We start from the raw sequence: 21,196 nt of genomic DNA, 5'->3' as shown, positions 1-21,196 counted from the left end.
GTGCAGAGCATCAGGAAGGCACAAAGCTATCTGCCCAGAACGAAGCTCTTCCATGAAAATGAACAAAAATAAAACTCGTTCACACAGAGCATGCATTGTGCCCTCGCTTCCTCAACCAACCAATCACCCACATCTCGCAAGACCCTTTGCTGCCACACGAGTGCAGGACAACTTGAAAACCATACCTGTGGTTGTGGTTTTAATGTTGGATTTGCCATTGGGAGTGCCTGTCCCAAGTGGCTCTAGAGAACATCAAACCACTTCGTGCCAAAGAAAATTTGGTAACTGATGGCCTGCATCATTACTTACTGTACAAGGGGGCTGTTCTGATACAAAAAGTTCTGAAAGCTATGTATGTGAGAGATCTTCAAAAAATGCAGGAGGGGACTAGTGCTGTGGTGCAATAGGTCAAGTCGCCTCCTGTGATGTTGGCATCTCATTTGGATGCCAGTTCGAATCCTGGCTGCTCCACTTCTGATCCAGCTCCCTGCTAATGTGCCTGAGAAAGTAGCGGAAGATGGCCAAAGTGCTTGGGCTTCTGCCACCCACATGGGAGACTGGGAAAAAGCTCCTGGCTTCAGAGTGGCCCTGGCCCAGCCACTGCAGCCCATTTGGGGCCATGAATTAATGTGTGGAAGATTCTCTGTCACTCCATCCCTCTGTCTTTCAAATAAATGTTTTTAAAAAATGCATAGTACAGAAAAACAATACATGAATTTCAAAATTTATGCACCAAAATAAGCCTACTTTATAACTACATTTTCCCTGAACTTTCTGAAATACTCCCTTACCTGTGTATCTGTCGCTCTAATGGCTGGGCTGTTAAAAGTCACTTGCAGATCTAGCATACGTCACCAACACTTCAGCACGCCTCCCCTAAGAATAAGCATATTCTCCTACATCTCCACCTTCCCCTCATCTCAGCCAAGACCAGGGACAGCAATTTAATAATGCAATCCAACACTCAAGCCATACTTAAGTTTCTCTAATTGTTTAAAAAAAGTACTTACACCTCCTTTTCCCTTCCCCATCTGAAGTCCTATATTGTGTCCAGTTATCCAGTGTCAGGTTCAGGTCCAGACCAGGCATCTTTGGCAAAGAAACTGCACGGTGTCACTGCCTCATGGCAGGAGCTCCTCCTTGGTAGAGGTTTGTTTAAGGCAGCAGCCGCTGTACCTCTCCACTGCAAAAGCGCCTCTTCCCTGTGCAATTAATAATCTGCCCAGGGGCCGGTGCCGTGGCATAGCTGGTAAAGCCGCCACCTGCAGTGCTGGCATCCCATATGGGCACTAATTCAAGTCCTGGCTGTTCCTCTTCCAATCCAGCTCTCTGCTATGGCCTGGGAAAGCAGTAGAAGATGGCCCAAGTCCTTGGGACTCTGCATCCGTGTGGGAGACTCAGAAGAAGCTTCTGGCTCCTGGCTTTGGATCGGCACAGTTCCAGTCATTGCGGCTATTTAGGGAGTGAACCAGTGAATGGAAGACCTCTCTCTCTCTCTCTCTCTCTCTCTCTCTCTCTTTGTAACTCTGCCTTTAAAATAAAATAAATATTTTTTTTTTTTGACAGGCAGATTTAGACAGTGAGCAAGATCTTCCTTTTCCCTTGGTTCAACCCCCAATGGCCACTGCGGCTGGTGCACTGCGCCGAACTGAAGCCAGGAGCCAGGTGCTTCTCCTGGTCTCCCATGCGGGTGCAGGGCCCAAGTACTTGGGCCATCCTCCACTGCCTTCCCGGGCCATAGCAGAGAGCTGGACTGGAAGAGGAGCAACCGGGACAGAATCCGGCACCCCAACCGGGACTAGAACTAGATCTGCTGGCGCCGCAGGCGGAGGATTAGCCTAGTGAGCCGCGGTGCCAGCCAAAATAAATATATCTTTTAAAAAAAAAAAAATCTGCCTGGGGTTTCTTAGGCTGCATGACTATTACATCATCAGAATGGGTTTAAATGTTTTACTTTTCCAATTCTATCATGCCGTCCAGATTTAAACTGGTGTCATTAGTAAAGAAGAGCTTTCCTTTTAGTCCAATTTTATCTCCCTCTTCCTCGCTTCCAAAAATTACTGTCGGCTCGTGGATTCCTTTGTTATTCTAAGTTTTGTAATTTGCTACCATTCTTAGTAATGAAATTGTCCACACTCGCCCAAAGCAGTCTGTTCAAGCCAGTTCCTGACACTGCTCTCACAGGACGTCCTTTGAGCAAGCTCCTAGTTTTTTGGTACAAGACGTCCCAGGCTCAACTTGGCACTTTTCTAAACCCCCTCCCACCCCACCCCGCATCACCCTCCACCCCCAATTTACAGACCAAGGTCTTGTGCCGGGTGCATTGCTACTGAGACCCCACGTCTTCTATATGCTTTTGGGTAGCGAGAACACAGATGTCTCCAATTCAACCCAGTGTCACTGAGTCCCTTTGTTCGTCCCTTCCATATTTGTATTCCCCTTTTCCTTCGCAGCCCCTCCTTTGCAGACATGATGGCATCAAATATCCGGGTCAAGGGTTTGCTGGCTGAAGACACTTTGCAACTTAAAGATCCGGCCAGGTACAAAGGTGCACATTAGATCTCTGGGGGCATGGCGTGGTCCCGTCTGCTGACTGGGGTAGTGGGGAGGTACCCGCACACACGGGGAGAAATCTCCCAGCTGCACATGTTAGAAAGGGTAGATTTCACCATAGGCCAATTACCTTTCAACAGATATGACTCAACAGGAGTCATGCTAATCAAGTTATTAGTTATGCTAATCAAGAGCCTTCAGTGGGCTGGACGGTAAGGTGGACGTGAGACAGGGGGAGATGAGAATATATCCCTTAAAATACAGAGTTAGGCCAAAGAGTCACAAATTCCAAAAACTTTAAAAAGAAAGGAGCCTCCTCCTAGCTCTTGGTGGCAAGTGCTGCTCTGCTGCTGTGCTGGGCCAGTCACTGGCCTGCAAAGGTGACACAAGGTGCAGGGGTAGCCACAGGGACAAGGATGAGGACGAGCACCAGCAATCCAGCCCTCGGGGGAAAGCGCGGGGCACAGAGGCCCCACTGGTCAGACAGCAAAGGAACAGGGAACTCACGTCATCAAACCCACATTCATCCCGGGGGCCTGGTGCGTGCCCTGGAGTGCCCGAAACTGCAGCCAACGGAGGAAGTTCATGGCTCAGAGGAGGAGCCCGTTCAGAACAGCTGATCTAAGGAGCAAACTGGGGAATGTGTGAGCAGCCCAGCCCTCACCAGAGAACACACCTGGCTGAGCGGCAGGGGGCAGGAGCTGAGTAAACACCACTGTGATTTGTGAATGCCTCTGGGCCGGGAGCTGGGGTCAGTGGGGCTCACTCTGCTCCCAGCTGTGTGCTCAGGAGCACAGCCACCTCCCGGGGCACTCACTGGGGGAGGCGAGGCTGTGTTGGGCTTCTCAGGCCCTGCCTGCAGCACCCTCTCTGCTTCCTCCCCTCCCAGAGAGCTCCCTGTGATGAGGAACGCAAACAGGCCAGTGTGGACAGACGCCCGCAAAAACCTCGTGTGGATGCTCACTCACGATTCCGCCATTATCAATTTTCATGGGGGAGAGGGGCTTGGCAGGGGTGGGGTGGGCGGGTTGTAGGGGGAGTGAGGCTTGGAGAAACCGGACAGCTGCCCAATACCCCCAGGCTCCTAAGGGGCAGAAAGGGGCCCAGCCCACCTTGCAGCCCCTGCTCCCAGGGTGCTGCCTCCCACTTTAAAATTCATGTAAAATTCTCCTTTAGATAAATGGGGGGGTAAACTTTGTATATGAAAACTACCTGCTTTGATATCTCCTACGTGGTAATTTGAGCAAAAATGCTATGCTCTGGATCAGCCATGTCTCTGGCCCCACATTCCATCACACAGCAAATGGTGTGTGTGTGTGTGTGTGTGTGTGTCGTGGAGCGAATCCAGCAATGCCAGGACCACCAGCCCAGACCCTTTAGAAAGATGCTGGTGCGGAGTGGGAACAGGAGTGGGGGACTGGTTGTTTTAAAAGGCCAAAGAGACACAATAAACAAAGGCACCACACAAACCCGATTGGATCCACGCGAGGGATGGGAAATAGTCATAGAAGATATTATAGGGACAGCTGGGGAAATTAAATAGTAACTGCATATTGGTGGATGAGATGGAATGGCTGTTAATTTTCTTAGCTGTTGTGAAGGGTGCTACGATTACACGGGAGGGGTGAGCCATTGGGCTGTACAGTTCTAAAAACTGTACACGTACTATACTGAAACACACACACACACAGAAAAACTGCACATGGATCATACTCAAACACACAAAGACAGCATGGAAGGAAACCCCAGTCTCCCTACCCCAATCGCATTGCTTCGTCCCTCCATATCTTCGAGCTTTTCAGAATTTAGCACCCCCAGACTTAAGACCTTGAAGTGCCTGGAGCCACCCCCTGTACTCAGCTCACAGCACACACAGCCCTGGTAACACACAAACAGAAGGTCCTCTCCTCGGGGCAGGCGACACAGCTCCTGAGCCGGCCGTGATGGCTCTCTTGGCCCTATCCCTATCTCTTCTCAGCAAAGGAATGTGAAGGACCAGGAGGGGACACCCCACCTGCAGTATTCCATTTTGCTGTAGCAGTCAGATGACGCCTATGGGATCTTGGGTGCCCCTAGAAAGGCAGTAGGACTCTCCCGCCACACCTGGGCAAAGACCAATGTGGAGGGGGCCAGGCTGCACAGGACCCCCCTCCACATGGTTCCCAGGTGTCACCACAAAGCAAGGAGATGGGGCTGCTGAGATCAGGGCTAAGGGGTTTCTGAAGGACCCTGCTCTGCTGTCTTGCTATTTTTGAGGTTTTATGCTAAGTCTGGGAACCATATCACAAACCAACCAGTACCAGAACTGCTGAAAGCTTGCTCAAGGGAAGTCCGAAATGGAGACCTTGTTCAAAGCCAAGTCCAGAGATCAAGGCCAAGGGAGAGAGAGAGGAAGCAGCCCTACAGAAACTGCCCTCCCCAGCAGACTCAGGCTCCGGGAGATGCTGAAGCCACAAAAGACCCACGACCACCTGGTTAAACGACTACGCCCCCTGGAAGGAAGAGGAGGCTTCAGCACAGGGCTGCCGGGAGGTGAAGGCAGGGGGTCTCCTGCACGCCCGGCATCAGCCACACAGCTCGCTGCTGCCCAGGGACAAGGTGCTGCAGGGCAGAGTCAACTCTGGCATTTCAAGGTGAGGTCTCGCCCTTCGCCATGGCTTCCCCATCCAGTAGGGGTACTTCTATGGGATGAAACAGGTTTCCAGGACAGAGCAGGGACGACTCGGCCACTGCACCTTGTTCCTGCCTTCACTCGAGACAGGCAGGCATCTGAGCTTCCTCAAAGGCATGGGCCTTGGCTCACCCTCGGGTCCCACCCACTGGTTGGCGGCCAGCGTGCTGGAAATCCCGGACCCCAGCAAATGGCAGCAAACACACAAAGAACAGGCGGAGCTTAAATGCGACACGGGCCCACCTCAGAGCTGAAGAAGTCTGAGACTCTGTCCTAGGGGTCAGGAAAGCTCAACAAGAGGAGGCGTTTCCCTCCTGCTACTCTAAGCCTGGGGAAACGAGGGGCGACCTAGAAAACACATCAAACCAAAACAAAGCAAAAGCCACACAGGCTGCCCGCAGGCCCCTGTGGCTAGGACAGTGGGAACAAACCCACTTCAGGGTGTAGGTGTCATGGTACGGTGGTCATGCCGCTATTTGGCGCCCCTTCATCACAATTGGAGAGCCTGGGTTCGAGTCCCAGCTACTCCATGTCAGATCCAGCTTCTGCTACCGCAGAAGGCAGCTAACCATGGCTCAAATACTTGGCTCTCTGCCAGCCATGTGGGAGACCCAGATGATACTCCAGGCTTCTCGCTTTGGCCTGGCCCAGCCCTGGCTGCTGCAGACATTTGGGGAATGAACCAATGGATAGAAGATATCTCCTCTCATCAAATAAATAATAAAAATAAAAAACAAATCCCTCTGGCTCCTCTGCTTTTCCCTTCTGCAAGTTCCTACTCCTGCACCTGCTCGGCCCCGCCTGCTCCAGCCGTGTACTTGACTGGACTTTCAGGAGGAAGGTCACAGCCCATCCAAGCAGTACTTCACAGTCTACACTGTGGTCCTAGGTAATCAGCATCCAGCAGGACTAAAAAGATTTCCCTTTCATGCCATACAAAGCTCAACTATTTCAGGGAGCTTATAATAATCATCTACAAAAATGCAGCAGACCCATTAAAATGGTTGCTAACCGCCACGCACAGGAGGCAGCCTCCTCCTATTTCCTAAAAGGAAATAGACCAGGGAGGTCCCCCGCCCCAGTTGCACTGCTAACTTCTCATCTGCTACATGCTCTAAGCTAATGCCTTCAAGGTACAGCCCTAGCAGGTAGAATCCCCGCAGAGGAGGCCTCACAGGTTCCAGTCCCTGTGCACTGGGCAGGAGACTCGAGCCAGGAAGCAGGATGCTCCCTCGCCTGTCCTGGGCCGAGCCCTTAGGACTGCTCTCCATCACCACCTGCTCGGTGACTTCTCTTCAGGTCCCTGGCAGGAACTCACCGTCTCCCTGCTGGGCACCTCTGCTGCCACCTCGCACCTTCTGTACAGATGAGTCACCAGCTATCTGTGGGACTCGGTCCATTCTCCCTCCTCATTTCCCTGGTCAACTTCTAACTCAAAAGCTCCAAAAATCCCAAGAGCAGCACCAGGCAGGCCCAAGCCCCCCCAGGGACACACAGTGGCCTGATGAAGGCCCATGTGGAAGCAGGCGGGGCCTGCCACTGCTCCCACTACATGGGGAAGCAGCAAGCCGAGCCGTCAGAGCCAAGCCTTCCAGGCATGGTGCACCCAGACGCTCTCCCCTCCCGCCCCCGGCATTAGCTGCAGCTCTAAGACCTGGGTCCCTGAGCCCTTGGTCCTCCTCAGCACAGATTCCCTTTCCAGTATGGAGTGGAAGGTGAACTTCACCGATTCAGGATGTGCTATTTGAGACCCCTGCCAACAATGGGCCATCTCCCCCTGCCCCCAGCCCTTCCAGCTGTGCCCCCACAAGGGTCACTCTGCCCGCTGGCCTCGGCAGGCGATGGGGCAGGGCAGCTCACGGGGCAGGCTGCACTGTGATGAAGCCACCTTCCAGCCCCTCTTCTGATAAACCAACCATTCTCAATTGCAGCCACTGCCCAGATTTACCAATGACTGTGCCGACAAGTTCACGGGCAAGTCGGCTGATCAGGGAGATAACGTTTTCCCAGAGTACCCTTTCCCTGTGTACATAGGAAGGCTCCTGGGTCAGCTGACAAAAGCCTCTCCATCCACTCTGGACTTAAAACACAGAACCTCAAGCCCCGAATCAGAAGGATGAGAGATACTGGCAGCCGAGCTCAGCGGCCTGCTCAGCCCTGCTCGGACGGGCTGGACCACAACTCCTGTCCCCAGCAGGGCAGTGACACCCCTGTCCCCCGACTCGGGGTTCCCCAAGGAGACCCTCCCTGCTGCTTGGCTGTGGCTATGGGCAGTCCAGCAGGGGTTGGGGATTCAAGGACCCCAAGAGCTCGCTAGCTCCTTGGCCTTCAGGCCACAAGGCTTTCTCTCCACTCACAGACTTGCTGCCTACTCTCCCAGGGCATGGTATGCTTGCCAACCAGGAAACCCCACCAGTGCTCATAGCCATACACACCTCCACCCCAAGAAAGGGCAACTCTGTGAGATCCCTGAGGATTCTAACTCATGGGGACACAGCCCACGACTCCACGCGACCTTCTTCACTGGCCCCTCTGGTTCCCACCTCCCCCAGCAAGGGGGGTCAGCCTTACTCAGACAGCCTCTGATGCGGGAAGAAGAGACAGAACCGGTGGCTCCCCTCCGAGTGGAGCCCTAGGGGGAGTAAGAGGCTGTGCTGTGGAAGGGGAGAAGACAGGCAGAGGAGAGGAGAAGGAAGCTTGCAGGCGGAGATAGGAAAGGATGTTTCTACCCCTTCCTGCACCAGCTCCACACCCACTGACGGCAGAGGTGACCAAGCCAAAGCCCTGGCACGAACCAGAGAGGAAGGACAAAAACGAGACGAGACACACTGGAGTAAGAGCCACGTGAGAAGAATGAACACAGGAGGCACGGACGGGAACTCAGAGGACAAGGCTTCCGGGAGTTGGGGATGAGTGACAGGAAGTGAGGACGAGCCACGACGGAGGACGAGCAGGTGTGCAGAGTGGGTGGGGAGCAAACGCACAGGAGGGGACAGCAGGGCCTGCAAGGGGGGAGCTCACCCAGGAGTGAGTGCAGGGACAGCGGCAGGCAGGGCTCAGAGGCGTGGCTGGAGACGCAGGGGGAGGCAGCGAGCAGGGGACAAGCCTGGACACTGGGCACAGCCGGGCTTAAACAGGGAAAGGAGCTACAGTGTGGCCGGCCAGAGGAAGATGTAGATGTTGGAGACACAGCAGTGGTGAGGGTGCGTGGAGTGCGTGGAAGAGCGGAGCCCTGGAAGCAGGGTGTCCCGCTGGGAATGGAGGAATAGGGCCGGGGCCAGGAGGGAAGCTGGACAAAGAGCATGCTGTGCCAGCCGGGGACAGGTGGAGGGCGAGTGGTGCTGTGCACCGAAAGAGGAAGCACACGGAGGGGGCTACTGCAGGGCTGCGGTGGGGACGAGGCCTCTAGGACACTCCCCCAGCTCCAGCTGGTCCTTCCCTGGAGCCCTGTGGGAACAGCAGGGCACGCCACGGCCTGGGCAAGGGGCTTCAGCAGCCCGCTTTAGTGCCCCACTCTCACCTGCATCCAAACGTCGTCTGCAGTAGAGTTGTGATTCCCACGCAGAAGAAAATGGTCCCGATGAGCTGGCTGGTGGCCCACTGGTCGTAGCCCACACACATGGCGTCGGCCAGCAGAAAGGGCACGGCGATCGTGCCGCTGAAGCATGTCAGGTAGTGCTGCAAGCCAGAGAGACAGCAGGCGGGACAGTCAGCCCCTTCTCCTTTTCCCTGATTTCCTCCCAATTGGGCACCCCTCCTAGCTTTGACAAAGAGCCCACGAGGGGCTGGCATTGTGGTACAGTGAGCTAAGCTGCTGCCTACAACGCTGGCATCCCATATCAGAGTGCTGGTTCAAGTCCTGCTGCTCCACTTCTGATCCAGCTCCCTGCAATGCGCCAGGGAAAGCAGCAGATGGCCCAGGAGCTTGGGCCTCTGCCACCCACGTGGGAGACCTGGATTGAGTTCCAGGCTCCTGCTGGCTTCAGTCTGGCCCAGCCTTGGCTGCTGTGGCCACCACTTGGGGAGTGAATCACAGGATGGACGATGCCTCTCTCAATCACACTGTCTTTCAAATACATAAATGTTTAAAAATAAATTAATTGATAAAAATAAAAAGAGCCACACGAGACAGACTCTGGTTTTTCAGATGCACATTTCTATCACTGGCCAAAGCATAATTTTTTTGTCTTTTTTCAGCATTTCTCCTTTGTGTTTTCTTGTCCTGTTACTCACTTGTGTCAGAAATTTCAAAAAGTTTGTGGACAAAGGAATTAAAAGGTAAGTTTATTTTAATACAAAATTTTTGATATGCACACATGGTCCCTCCTTCACATGCATTCACAAGCTTGCTGAAGACCCCTCCCCTACCAGCACCGACTCTACCCATGAGTTCAGGCCAGCACATGGGGAGCACCAAGTGCAAGCTCTATGTAAACTGTGTTAAGAATATTTGCTCCAGAAGCTGGCACTGTGGTGTAGTTGGTAAAGCTACCGCCTGCAGCACCAACATCCCACATTGCTGCTGGTTTGAGTCCTGGCTGACCCACTTCCAATCCAGCTCTCTGCTGTGGCCTGGGAAAGCAGTAGAAGATGGCCCAAGTCCTTGGGCCCCTGCACCAGCATGGAAGACCCAGAAAAAGCTCCTGGTTCCAGATCGGTGCAGCTCACGCTGTTGGGGCTGTCTGGGGAGTGAACCAGTGGATGGAAGACCTTTCTCCCTCTCTCTCTCTCTCTCTCTCTCTCTCTCTGACTCTGCCTCTCTGTAACTCTGCCTTTCAAATAAATAAACAAATCTTAAAAAAAAAGAGAGAGAGAGAGAGAGAGAGAGAGAAGCTGCTCCACCCCACCCCCAGGTGCTCTCCAGCATCAGCTGCTAAGATGAGAGGGCTTCTCTCCTACAACCTGTGGACCTGAACTCTGGTGCAGTCATGCTCGCATTCCTGAAACAACCCTGATCACCCACATTTTGTCCTTCTGGGATTTGCTTTGCTAATATCTTACGTAAAATTCTGTAGCTACATTCCAAAAATAATTAGTCTCCTTTTTTTTTAAATCCGCTCAGATCTGGGGATTAAAGTTACACAAGCTACAGGGCGTTTCTCTTCCTGTTCTGTGGGCCGACTCTGTTCAAGCCAGGGCAAGGTGCAGGGTAGGCGGGAGGCTGTGGGAACCCTGCAGGAAGAGCCCCTTCCCACTCCTTTGTGAGTCCCCTAGGGCATGACTCACTGCCTTGGGAGCCTGGTTCTCATTTCTGGCCAGCAAAAGTGCCACTGTTCCTCCCCAGAGCTTCCTGCATCTGGCGAGGTCGGTCAAGCATGTTGCTTGCTGCCTGGGAACCCAACCCTATGGGTGTTTCCAGGGGGACAGATCCCTCCTTTAAGAGCTTCTCAGAGGCACGACGCAGGCCAGGTCCCCCACTCCGAACTGACGAGGGGAGACTTTGTTCTAGAAACACCTAGAATGGAAACATGCCATACAGCGTGATTCCTGGACCTGGCTCAGTGTACTCTGCCCCAGGTAAACAATGCGCCCAGCTGCTCTGGCTCCCTTTCCCGGACACCCTCTGGGCCAGGCTACCTACCATGTGCTCTCATCCCGGAAACTGGACCCACGCACTGGCTGTCAGCAGGTGAAGTCCCACCTGCGAGTGGACATCCCTGCCTGCGTCCTGAGGCTCCGGAGGGTGAACAGAACACACCAACCCGACATAGGGAGAGAGGGAATGAAGACCTCAGAGCGGGGCCCAGCCAGGCGAGGTGCTTTGATTCTGCGTCCCCAGTCGCTCGTTTCCTACCTCCACCCTTCTCCATCCTGCTCTGTCACTTCTCCTGCCAGCTCCCTGAACATCTTCCTTCTTCTTTGCCCCGGGGAAGCTACTCCTCCTGCTCTTTTCTGCCTCCCGCTGCTATGAAAATGCATACCAACAATTCCCATGCATCAGAGAGCATCATATAATCAAGTGGGCGATCAATGAAAAACCCCAGTTGAAATGTCTGAAACACCAGATGGCAGACAATTTAAGCGTGTGCAGGTGGTGGTACCACATCCTGAAGGAACCAACTTACCTGCAGACCCAGAAATATACACAGGTACCAGGGAGGAACATCTTCGATGGTGTAGATCATGTCAGACCTCTGGGGGTCCAGGCTGCCCGTGCTGTCCAAGGTCTCGGCAAGAGAGCTCTGTGAGCGAGAGGGAGGAAGGAGGCACTTGTAAAGGCAGGGGCGGACATGACTCTCTCAGTACAGGCCACGGTGGCTGCAGAACACCTTCACTGCCTGGCGGCCACTACCTGCAATACTGAACCTGGGTTGGCTATGTCTGCTGGAAGGTGCGAGCACACTCTTCAGTCTTGCAGAGTTTGGGGGGCCAGGATCTCTTGACATCAACTCATCCCCGAGCACCCTTGTACCCAAGCCTGTGCTCCTCCTGCGTGGCCAGAGAGGGTCCCAGATGGAGACCACAGAGCGCCATCCCTGCACAAGCAGTCCTCGAGTGAGACCCCACCAAGGAAGAAACATCGCGAGAGGTGGATAACTTCCAGGGCTGCTAATCGAGCTCCCGCTCCATTCCACCCTGGCAACGAGAAAGGGGTTTGACCCAAAACAAAGCCCTGTGCCCTCCTGTCACAAGGCCACTGCTCAGACAGCAATGCTGGGAGACAAGGGCCAAATTCAACAACAGACAAACAAGACTCAAATTTTGTTTAAAAAAACAAGAGACTGGACCTGTATTTATACCTTAGATGACAAACCTTCCCTTCCCCGACTGGTACTAAAGATTTCATTAAATGTTAAGCATCACATTCTTTTTAAGCCCCAAATCGCAAAGACTAACACTCTGGGTTACAGTCCAGACACGCCTAGTCAGATTCAACATCACTTCGGCGCCTGTTCACTGTCTGAGCCCAGGAGAAAATGCAGGGTAATCCCGAGTTCCCCTGTGTAGTCCCAAAACGTTTCTCATTTCTAAAATGCTATGAATAATTTCATGCGTTTCTTAGAAACGAAGATTCCTATAACTAAATTTTTAAAATTCTTTGTAACCTAGCAGTGTCTAACAGAAGATGAAAATCAAAAGATGTATGGCCAGCACCGTGGCTTAACAGGCTAATCCTCCACCTTGCGGTGCCGGCACACCGGGTTCTAGTCCCGGTTGGGGCGCCGGATTCTATCCCAGTTGTCCCTCTTCCAGGCCAGCTCTCTGCTGTGGCCCGGGAAGGCAGTGGAGGATGGCCCAAGTGCTTGGGCCCTGCACCCGCATGGGAGACCAGGAGAAGCACCTGGCTCCTGCCTTCGGATCAGCGAGATGCGCCAGCCGCAGTGGCCATTGGAGGGTGAACCAACGGCAAAAGGAAGACCTTTCTCTCTGTCTCTCTCTCTCTCTCACTATCCACTCTGCCTGTCAAAAAAAAAAAAAAGAGAGAGATGTTGGGAGATGGAACGTTTAAGAGATGGGGTGCCCAAATTTAAAAAAAAAAAAAAAAGATGTCACACACACACACGCACACGCACACACACAACACGCCCGACTCTTGACTGTATCCACCCCAGTAAATGGCCTCTGGTCTGGTGAATTTGGTCCACGGAGGGATGCTGCCTCTGTATGTCTGCTGCTGTCTTCCAGCCGGAGACGGGGCTACGTACGCTTTAACAAAAGAAGGAGCACACTCCAGCCTGGCTGTCCACGGCCTGAAGGTGAACTCGCCTGATGCAAACTGACATTTAATCTAATCCAAATGTAGCTGGACGTGACCTTTTGGGCGGATATTGGCAGATTTGCATGAAAGGATGGGTTAAAGTAGATTATAAAATGTCTTGTGAAAAATCACTGGTAGGTGCCAGTGCTGTGACGTAGCCGCTTCAGTGCCAGCATCCCATAGGACACCAGTTCTAGGCCCAACTGCTCCATTTCTAATCCAGTTCTCTGCTATGGCCTGGAAATGCAGTAGAAGATTGCCCAAATCCTTAGGCTCCTGCACCATGTGGAAGACCTGGAAGAAGTTCCTGGGACCTGGCTTCGGATTAGCGTAGCTCCAGCCACTGCAGCCTTCTGGGGAGTGAACCAGTGGATGGAAGACCTCTCTCTCTCTCTCTCTTTGCCTCTCTCTATAACTCTGCCTTTCAAATCGATACACAATTTTTTTTAAATGCCCTGGAAAAATAAATCACTGGTAGAGGGGCCAGCGCTGTGGCATAGAAGGCTAAGCTTCCAATCATATGGGTACTGGTTCAAGTCCCGGCTGCTTCTCTTCTGATCCAGCTCTCTGCTAATGGCCTGGGAAGTGGAAGTGGCCCAAGTGCTTGGGCCCCTGCACTGGCGTGGGGGACCCAGAAGAAGCTTCTGGCTCCTGGCTTCAGATTGGTTCAGCTCTGTTGCAGCCATCTAGGGAGTGAACCAGCACATAGAAGACTTTCTCTCTGTCTCACCCTCTCTAACTTTATCTCTCAAATAAACAAATAAAATCTTTAAAAAAAAAAAAAAATTACCACTCGAGCTCTCGACCCACCAGCCAGGACAGATGACTTGGTCTAGCTCACGAGCGCCCTGCCTGGTTCCTCCAGCATGGCCGTTGTGAAGAACGTGGCTCCAGAGCATGAACGCTGAGCTCAACACGACCCCCACCGACTGGAGCGTCTTCAGGTACCAGCCCCTCAGACCCCAGAAAACCTGCTGTCTTCTGTAGCCAAAAGAATCTCTCGAGTTCTCAAACCACTTCTCATTCGTGAGAGTTCTGTGAAGTCTGTGCCAACGCTTCCCTTAATCCATAAGACACGGACAGACTTCTACGCTGCTCAGCCCCTGGCCTCCGGTTCTTGGAACTCTCCTGCGTTTCTGTTTCACAAGGGAAATTATTTTGTATGCACAGGCAGCAGCAGACAAGAAAATAAGATTTAAAATCACTGGTGGACAAGGTAAGCAAGCACGTGGAAGTCGCCTGCAGTACGTAAAGGGCCAGCCCTTGCCTGGTGCCTGGGTTTGGGGGCTCTAGGAACATTCGGACCGTTCAGAGTGCCTGTGTTTCCCCTGAGGACTTGGGCGGGGCCTCAGGCCACCAGCGTTAGCTAGCTGTCTGTCTGTCTGTCTGACAGAGGCTTGGGCGAGCACCCACCAGGCATCACTGCTGGGGAAGCATACTGTTGTGTGCACAGCCCCACAGGGGAGCATACCACTGAAGCTGACTTGGGAACCCCCAAACTGAGGTGACCATGAACGGTGGCTTCAATGACTAAAGTCACCTCACCATCCTCCCCACGGACAGTCTCCCAGGAGGACAGTCCTCCTGCTCACAAAGTAACAAAGAGAACAACTGAAAACCACCAGCACACAAGCATGACAGAATAGCACAACCTGTTACAGAAACAGTGTAGGGGCCTGTGCTGTGGTATAGCAGGTAAAGCTGCTGTCTGCATTGCCAGCATCCCATATGGACGCCAGTTCAAGTCTGGCTGGTCCACTTCCGATCCAGCTTCCCACTAATATGCCTGCAAAAAGAGCAGATGATGGCTCAAGTGCTTAGAAAGATGGCAGATCTCTCCCTGTGTCGCTCGCACTCTGCCTCTCTCTGTGCCTTTCAAATAAATCCTTTTTTAAAAACGTATACGCCACATTTTTCTGGAAATTCCAAAACAGCCCGTTTTAACTATATAAAGCCAATGAAGAGTTTGAGTGTGCCCTGTTCCACGTGTGAACAGGCTATGATCAAGATGCACAGACACACGTACATATATATACAGACACAAGCACGTATGCAGACACGTACATATACAAACATGTATATGCATGTGCATGTATACACATACACATGTATACAAAGACGTGCAGAGGCACATGTACGCATGTACACATCTATACAGAGGCACACATGTATACGCAGATACACGCATATATACACAGACACATGTATGCATGTATGCACTTAGACACACATGTATTTAGACACATCCATGTGTGTGCAGACACACGTGTGCACACTTGTATACGGACATATATGTATGCCTGCACATAAACACACATGTACACAGACACACACGTGTATACATGCACGCACACAATATTTTTAGTGAAGAGGGCAATTCCACAGTTCAGAAACGGAACTAATGTAAATGGCCACACTGGGGCTGGCACTGTGGCACTCAGGAAATCACGGTGCGGAGTCGGGTCGCAAACTGGCTCTGTGAAGGACCATGTGGTGAATATCCTGGCTCCGGCGGCTTCTGTCATCACAGAGCAGAAGCAGCCTTAGACGACCCGCACCCAGAAAAGCGCAGCTGTGCTCCCATCACACCGCCCTGCCGAGCAGACACCCGGCTGCAGTGTCTCAAACTGATTATCATGAGGTTGCACGGCCACTGCCTTCTGCACTTGGTCTCCTTCTATTCTGTGCCCTCTCCTTTCCCCCTCAGTCAGCTCCACCGAGATCCATTCCATCAGTCTTCAAGGAGCCAGCTTGTGAGTTCCACACGGTTCATTTCCTCAACTTCCTAACAACAAACACGACGTAAAACCACAGTAAGTCCAGGAGTGGGGCATGTAACTCAGCTGTGAAGATGGCCACATCCCACTTCAGACCAGCGCAGACCCTGGGAGGCAGCATTGATGACTCAAGTACTCAGGCCCCAGCCAGCCACATGGGAGACCGGGACAAGTTCCTGCCAGTGCAGACATTTGAAGAGTGAACCCGGGAACGGGGAGTGCACTCTTGCGTATGTTCTCCGCCCCGTCCCTGTATCCCAAATTAAAAATAATAATAATAAAACTTATGAGAACAACGGGAAGAGGTCAAAGAAAACTGAGATTAACACACTTTAGAATGTGGACAAGCTGGGACTGGCGCTATGGCATGGTGGGTGAGACTGCCGCCTGCAGTGCCGCATCCCATATGCTTGCCAGTTTGAGTCCCGGCTGCTCCACTTCCCATCCAGCTCTCCGCTATGGCCTGGGAAGGCAGTGGAAGATGACTCAAGTCCTTGGGTCCCTGCACCCACGTGAGAGACCCAGAGGAAGCTCCTGGCTCCTGGCTTCAGATCAGCCTAGCTCCAGCCATTGCGGCCATTTGGGAAGTGAACCAGCAGGTGGAAGACCTTTCTCTCGCTCTCCCTCTTCCTCTTCCTCATTCTCTCTCTTCTTCTGCCTCTTTGTGGCTCTGTCTTTCAAATAAATAGTGTGGACAAGCTGCAACCAATCTGGGTGCTGGCAGAAGGAGCCAGCAGACCAACAAGACCCCACGGACTTTATGCCCAGATGAATTTAACTCCACAAACTGACCAGACATCCTGTTGCCTACTCCTTAGGGCAAGAAACGGCATAGTTGGAAAAACAGAAACTGAAAAGACTTCAGTCTGAGAACACTGCACAGAAAACTGCAATGAATCTGTGCAAAAGGAGATCCTCCTCTGTTTCCCAAATGCCAGGCCCAGCTCAGAGATGCTGTGGCACAGCGTGCTAAGCCGCAGCTTGTGATGTTGGCATCCCATAAGGGAGCAGCAGTTCAAGTCTAGGATTTCCTGTTTCCAATCCAGCTCCCTGCTAATGTACCTGGGAAAACAGTGGAAAATGGTCCAAGTGCTTGGGCCCCTGCCATCCAGGTGGGAGACCCGGATGAAGCTCCTGGCTTCCTGTTTCTGCGGACAGCTGTTATTTCCATCTAACGAGAGCACACAGAGGTAGGCCCTGTCCCTGCACAGGCGCGAGGTGCGGGTACCTTCTCGGCGATGCCGTTTTCCGTGGTGTAGATGGCCATGAGCTCGGTGTCCTCGGTGTCCTGCTCGCCGCTGGACGTGGCGCCTCCATTTATCACCACCTGGAGAGAAACACTGCATTCACAGGCTGCTCCAGCACACGCCGCTGCTGCGTATAAACATTTCTGTAGCTCGCACAGCAGCCCTGGTAAATGAAACGTCTGACCTGTACACGGTGGCACCATGGCCAGGCGCACGTTTCTGATGGAGGAGAAGCCTGCCTAGTGTCTCCTAGAGGGGAGCTGCAAGAGGAGGCTTGGGTGGGGGAGACCAGAGATGGAACATTCCAGAGAAAGCTGCAGTGTGGGAACCCCCACAGCCACCAAGGGCAGGCCCGCGTGTCTCTGTGGGACCAGCCCAGAGCCCTCCCCTCCCGGGGCTGAGGTCCTCTCCCAGCAAGCATCCCAGCACCAGTGGCCGTGTGCCTCTCAAAGCAGGAGCCGTCCCAGCCGCACAAACTCAAGCACTGTCGTCTGCCGCCTAACTTTTCAGGGCTACTGTTTCTCGCGCAGTTAAGGAGACCAGCTCTCATCGGTGTGCACTGCTGGAGACTGGGGACAGCACGCGCCTGTGCCTACAGACTCCACTGCCTGGGCCCTCGAGGTGAGGACTGGGCTCGGCTTGGGATCCGCCCAGCTGTAAGCAAGAGCCTCAAGCTATTTTCTACTCTTAGCCAGATGGTTCCATTTCTAAGGCTCTATCGCAAAGAAACAATACTGAAAGTAAAATTAAAAGAGCTTTAACCCAAAAACAGTAATCACCATTTAAGTGTAAAAACAATCACTGTCCTTTTATACCCAGAACACTACAAGGAAAATGCTTTTGCATGGTGCTTATTATGTCAAGGGGAAAAAGTATGTGTAATAGTGTTGTTAGTTATATAAATGGGGAACAGTACAATCACATTTTTAAAATACTGACGGGGAAAAGTATGTAAGATGTTTAAATCCTGGAGTTATGAAATACATTAAGAAGTAAAAAAGTGGTGATCTAAGGAGAAACACAGTGCAACAGACAGCAAAAGGCATCAATAATTCATTAGAAACAAGATTTAAATAATCATAAAGAACATCTCAATTAAAACCATCCAAAGGAAATGGGCAGAGGCTAGGAAGAGACAATTCACAGAAGCAACATCAACACAGAATACAACACATGAAAAGCTGCTCCACCTTATTTAAAATCATGGAAATGATTAAAATAAATTTTCATGTTTTGACATAAATTTACAAGGTGAGCCTGGCGTTGGCCAGGGTACAGGGAACACATGCTCGCTCACGACACTGACCCGTTCTTGGATCCAGGGATTACACGCAGAGAACCAGTCCTAGAGGAACACACATCAGAGCTGTGTGCACATCTGACCGTGACCCCCGCAGCACTGTGTGAGATGCAGAATACTTGGGGATGACCTAGCTGTCCGTCAAGGAGACAGACACCGTTAAATGATAGCACATCCATTTAGAGAATAATATTCAACTACTAAAAAATAAACCGGGCTGGTGCCGCAGCTCACTTGGCTAATCCTCTACCTGCGGCGCCGGCACCCTGGGTTCTAGACCCGGTTGGGGCGCCAGATTCTGTCCCGGTTGCTCTTCTTCCAGTCCAGCTCTCTTCTGTGGCCCGGGAAGGCAGTGGAGGATGGCCCAAGTGCTTGGGCCCTGTACCTGCATGGGAGACCAGGAGGAAGCACCTGGCTCCTGGCTTCGGATTGGTGCAGTGTGCTGGCCGCAGCACACCAGCTATAGCGGCCATTTGGGGGGTGAACCAATGGAAAAGGAAGACCTTTCTGTCTCTCTCTCACTGTCGAACTCTGCCTGTCTAAATAAATAAATAAATAAAAATAAAGCTAGTGTACCGACAAGCAAAGATCTAAAAGACAGAATGTAGGCCGGCGCCGCGGCTCAACAGGCTAATCCTCCGCCTGCTGTGCCAGCACCCCAGGTTCTAGTCCCGGTCGGGGCGCCAGATTATGTCCCGGTTGCCCCTCTTCCAGGCCAGCTCTCTGCTGTGGCCCGGGAGTGCAGTGGAGGATGGCCCAAGTCCTTGGGTCCTGCACCCCCATGGAAGACCAGGAGAAGCACCTGGCTCCCGGCTTCGGATCAGTGCGGTGCGCCGGCCGCAGTGCGCCAGCCGCAACAGCCATTGGAGGGTGAACCAATGGCAAAAAAGAAGACCTTTCTCTCTCTCTCTCTCTCTCTCTCTCTCACTATCCACTCTGCCTGTCAAAAAAATAAATAAATGAAATCAAATAAAAAATAAAAGACAGTCTGTAAAGCAGTAAGTCACAAAACAATAAGCCTAAAATTATCATAACTGTTTAAAAAAAACAACAACAACACTTTAATAACCTGCCTACCTGGCTTAACGCCTAGCAAAGCAGGCAGGAAGATCACGAAGCAGCAGGAAGCATGAGGCCCCTGGGACGAGGGCGGCACCTGCAGACCCCCTTCCTCTGGCTCCCGGCCCTTCCTCGGCGTTGGCGTATTTCGTCATCAGTATGCACCCGAGTGTTATTTGTGTCTTGCCTTTTTTAAATGGAGAATAAAGAAGACATCCTCCCAAATATGAACGGTGGTTGGTCTAAGCAGTAGGGCCATTTCCGCCTTCTTTTCCCCTGTAAGTATTCTGGGGATATTCTCTAATGAGTGCAGAGAGATCTGAGCAGTACCGCTGGGCTTGAGGAGGTCCACGGAGATTCCTAGGCAACTCATTCTTGCCGTTGAGGAAGTCAGGCCAATGAAAACTTAAAATCCTCATTCAAATGCACACGAATTATAATCCAGCTGCACAGCTGGTTTTAAAGTAGCCTAGGGAATCTCAATTCACAGCACATTTTTTTACAGGCAGAATCTGTTTATACTGCAAATAAAGATTTGCTTTTATAACTTTCTGAATCATGCGATAGCTTTTTACATCAGCCAGCTGTAGCTGTGGCACTGGTTTGCCTATAAAACCAGTAGCTGGCAGAACACATGCTCCCAGGTCCACAAGCACAGAGAACCCAGCTCCAGGCCACATCATCACAGTACTCCACCCACTGAGAAGCCGGGGCCCACCCAACGTCTGGTTTCTAAACCATAGAGAAACCCCACCTGATTTAAAGACCTACACTGGCTTTGCCAGCTGCTCTTCACAGCACAGCACCTGTCCTCATTTTGGATTGCTACAGGGAACAAAATCTCTGGGGTGAAGAACGTATCTGCACTGGTCAAGTAGTCCCTGGGGGCCTCAGAGCCCACCTTCCACCTTGCAGAGCTGAGCACAGCCAACCCACCTCGGCCTTCCTACCCTCCACCTCCACTGCACTTCACCAGGGCTGAAGGTGGGAACGGGAACAGAACTAGAAAATGGGAGGTTCGGGCGAATGGGAAATGAATCCGGGCCCTAAGCTGCAGGGATTTGACAGCAAGGAGGAGCCAAGGCCGTAAGGGGAGGGGTGCCCGCGGCAGGTGCCTCTGTAGTGTTTCTCAATTACAGGGGCTGCCTCAGCAGTGCTCAGACATAGGGCTCTATGCAAAGTACTATTTTACTAATAGCTGTCCTTTAGTTTATTAAGTTTACTATCTTACTGCTACTATTCAAAGACACAAAATTTAATTTTAAAAATCAAATGTTAGGGGCCAGTGTCATGGCACAGCAGGATAAGCCACCACCAGAGACACTGGCATCCCATGTGTGCACTGGTTCAACACCCTCCACCGCTCCACTTCCAATCCAGCCACCCGCTAATGCTCCTGGGAAAACAGTGGAAGTGCCTGGGCCCTGCACCTATGCAGAGACCCAGAACAGGCTCCTGACTTCAGCCTGGTACAGCCCTGGCCATTTTGGCCACCTGGGGAGTAAACCAGCCAATGGAAGATCTCTCTCTCTTTCCCTGTCTCTCTCTAACTCTGCCTTGCAAGTAAATTAAAAAAAAAAAAAAAATCAAACATTACAACCAGTTCTTCAGGCACTGAGGTTTTTTCTTTTTTAAAGGGGAAAGATAAAAATGTGTTGCTTACTGTATCAAAGCGTTACATTTCTGAACCCCTTAGTATTATTGCCACTGGAAAATGAAGCATGTCTCAGACAATTTTCTCAACTGAAGAAAGCCTGGCTTCTGTCGGTGCTGCACTGAGGACAGGGCAAGGAGGACCCTGACTTATTCCATCTCAGGAGATTAAGCTTTAAGGAACATGTTGGCAGATTATTTACGGCCCTTTGGGGATGTCCTTTCTCCCCTTAAAAT

The 21,196-nt window shown here is 52.0% G+C and overlaps 1 protein-coding gene across 1 annotated transcript in view; it reads right to left on the bottom strand.

Annotated features, from left to right (window-relative positions):
* Window positions 1-21,196, bottom strand: part of SLC23A2 (solute carrier family 23 member 2) — a 122,580-nt gene that overhangs the window by 38,578 nt on the left and 62,806 nt on the right. Inside the window, exons 3-5 of the mRNA XM_062203903.1 lie at window positions 16,929-17,027; window positions 11,290-11,406; window positions 8,745-8,902 (exon numbers count right to left, since the gene is read on the bottom strand). Coding sequence (XP_062059887.1) covers window positions 8,745-8,902; window positions 11,290-11,406; window positions 16,929-17,027 — 374 coding nt within the window. The remainder of the gene's footprint in view (window positions 1-8,744; window positions 8,903-11,289; window positions 11,407-16,928; window positions 17,028-21,196) is intronic.

Source organism: Lepus europaeus, chromosome 10, assembly GCF_033115175.1.
Source record: "Lepus europaeus isolate LE1 chromosome 10, mLepTim1.pri, whole genome shotgun sequence".
Taxonomy (NCBI): Eukaryota; Metazoa; Chordata; class Mammalia; order Lagomorpha; family Leporidae; genus Lepus; species Lepus europaeus.
This window is presented reverse-complemented; position numbering and strand designations above follow the sequence as displayed.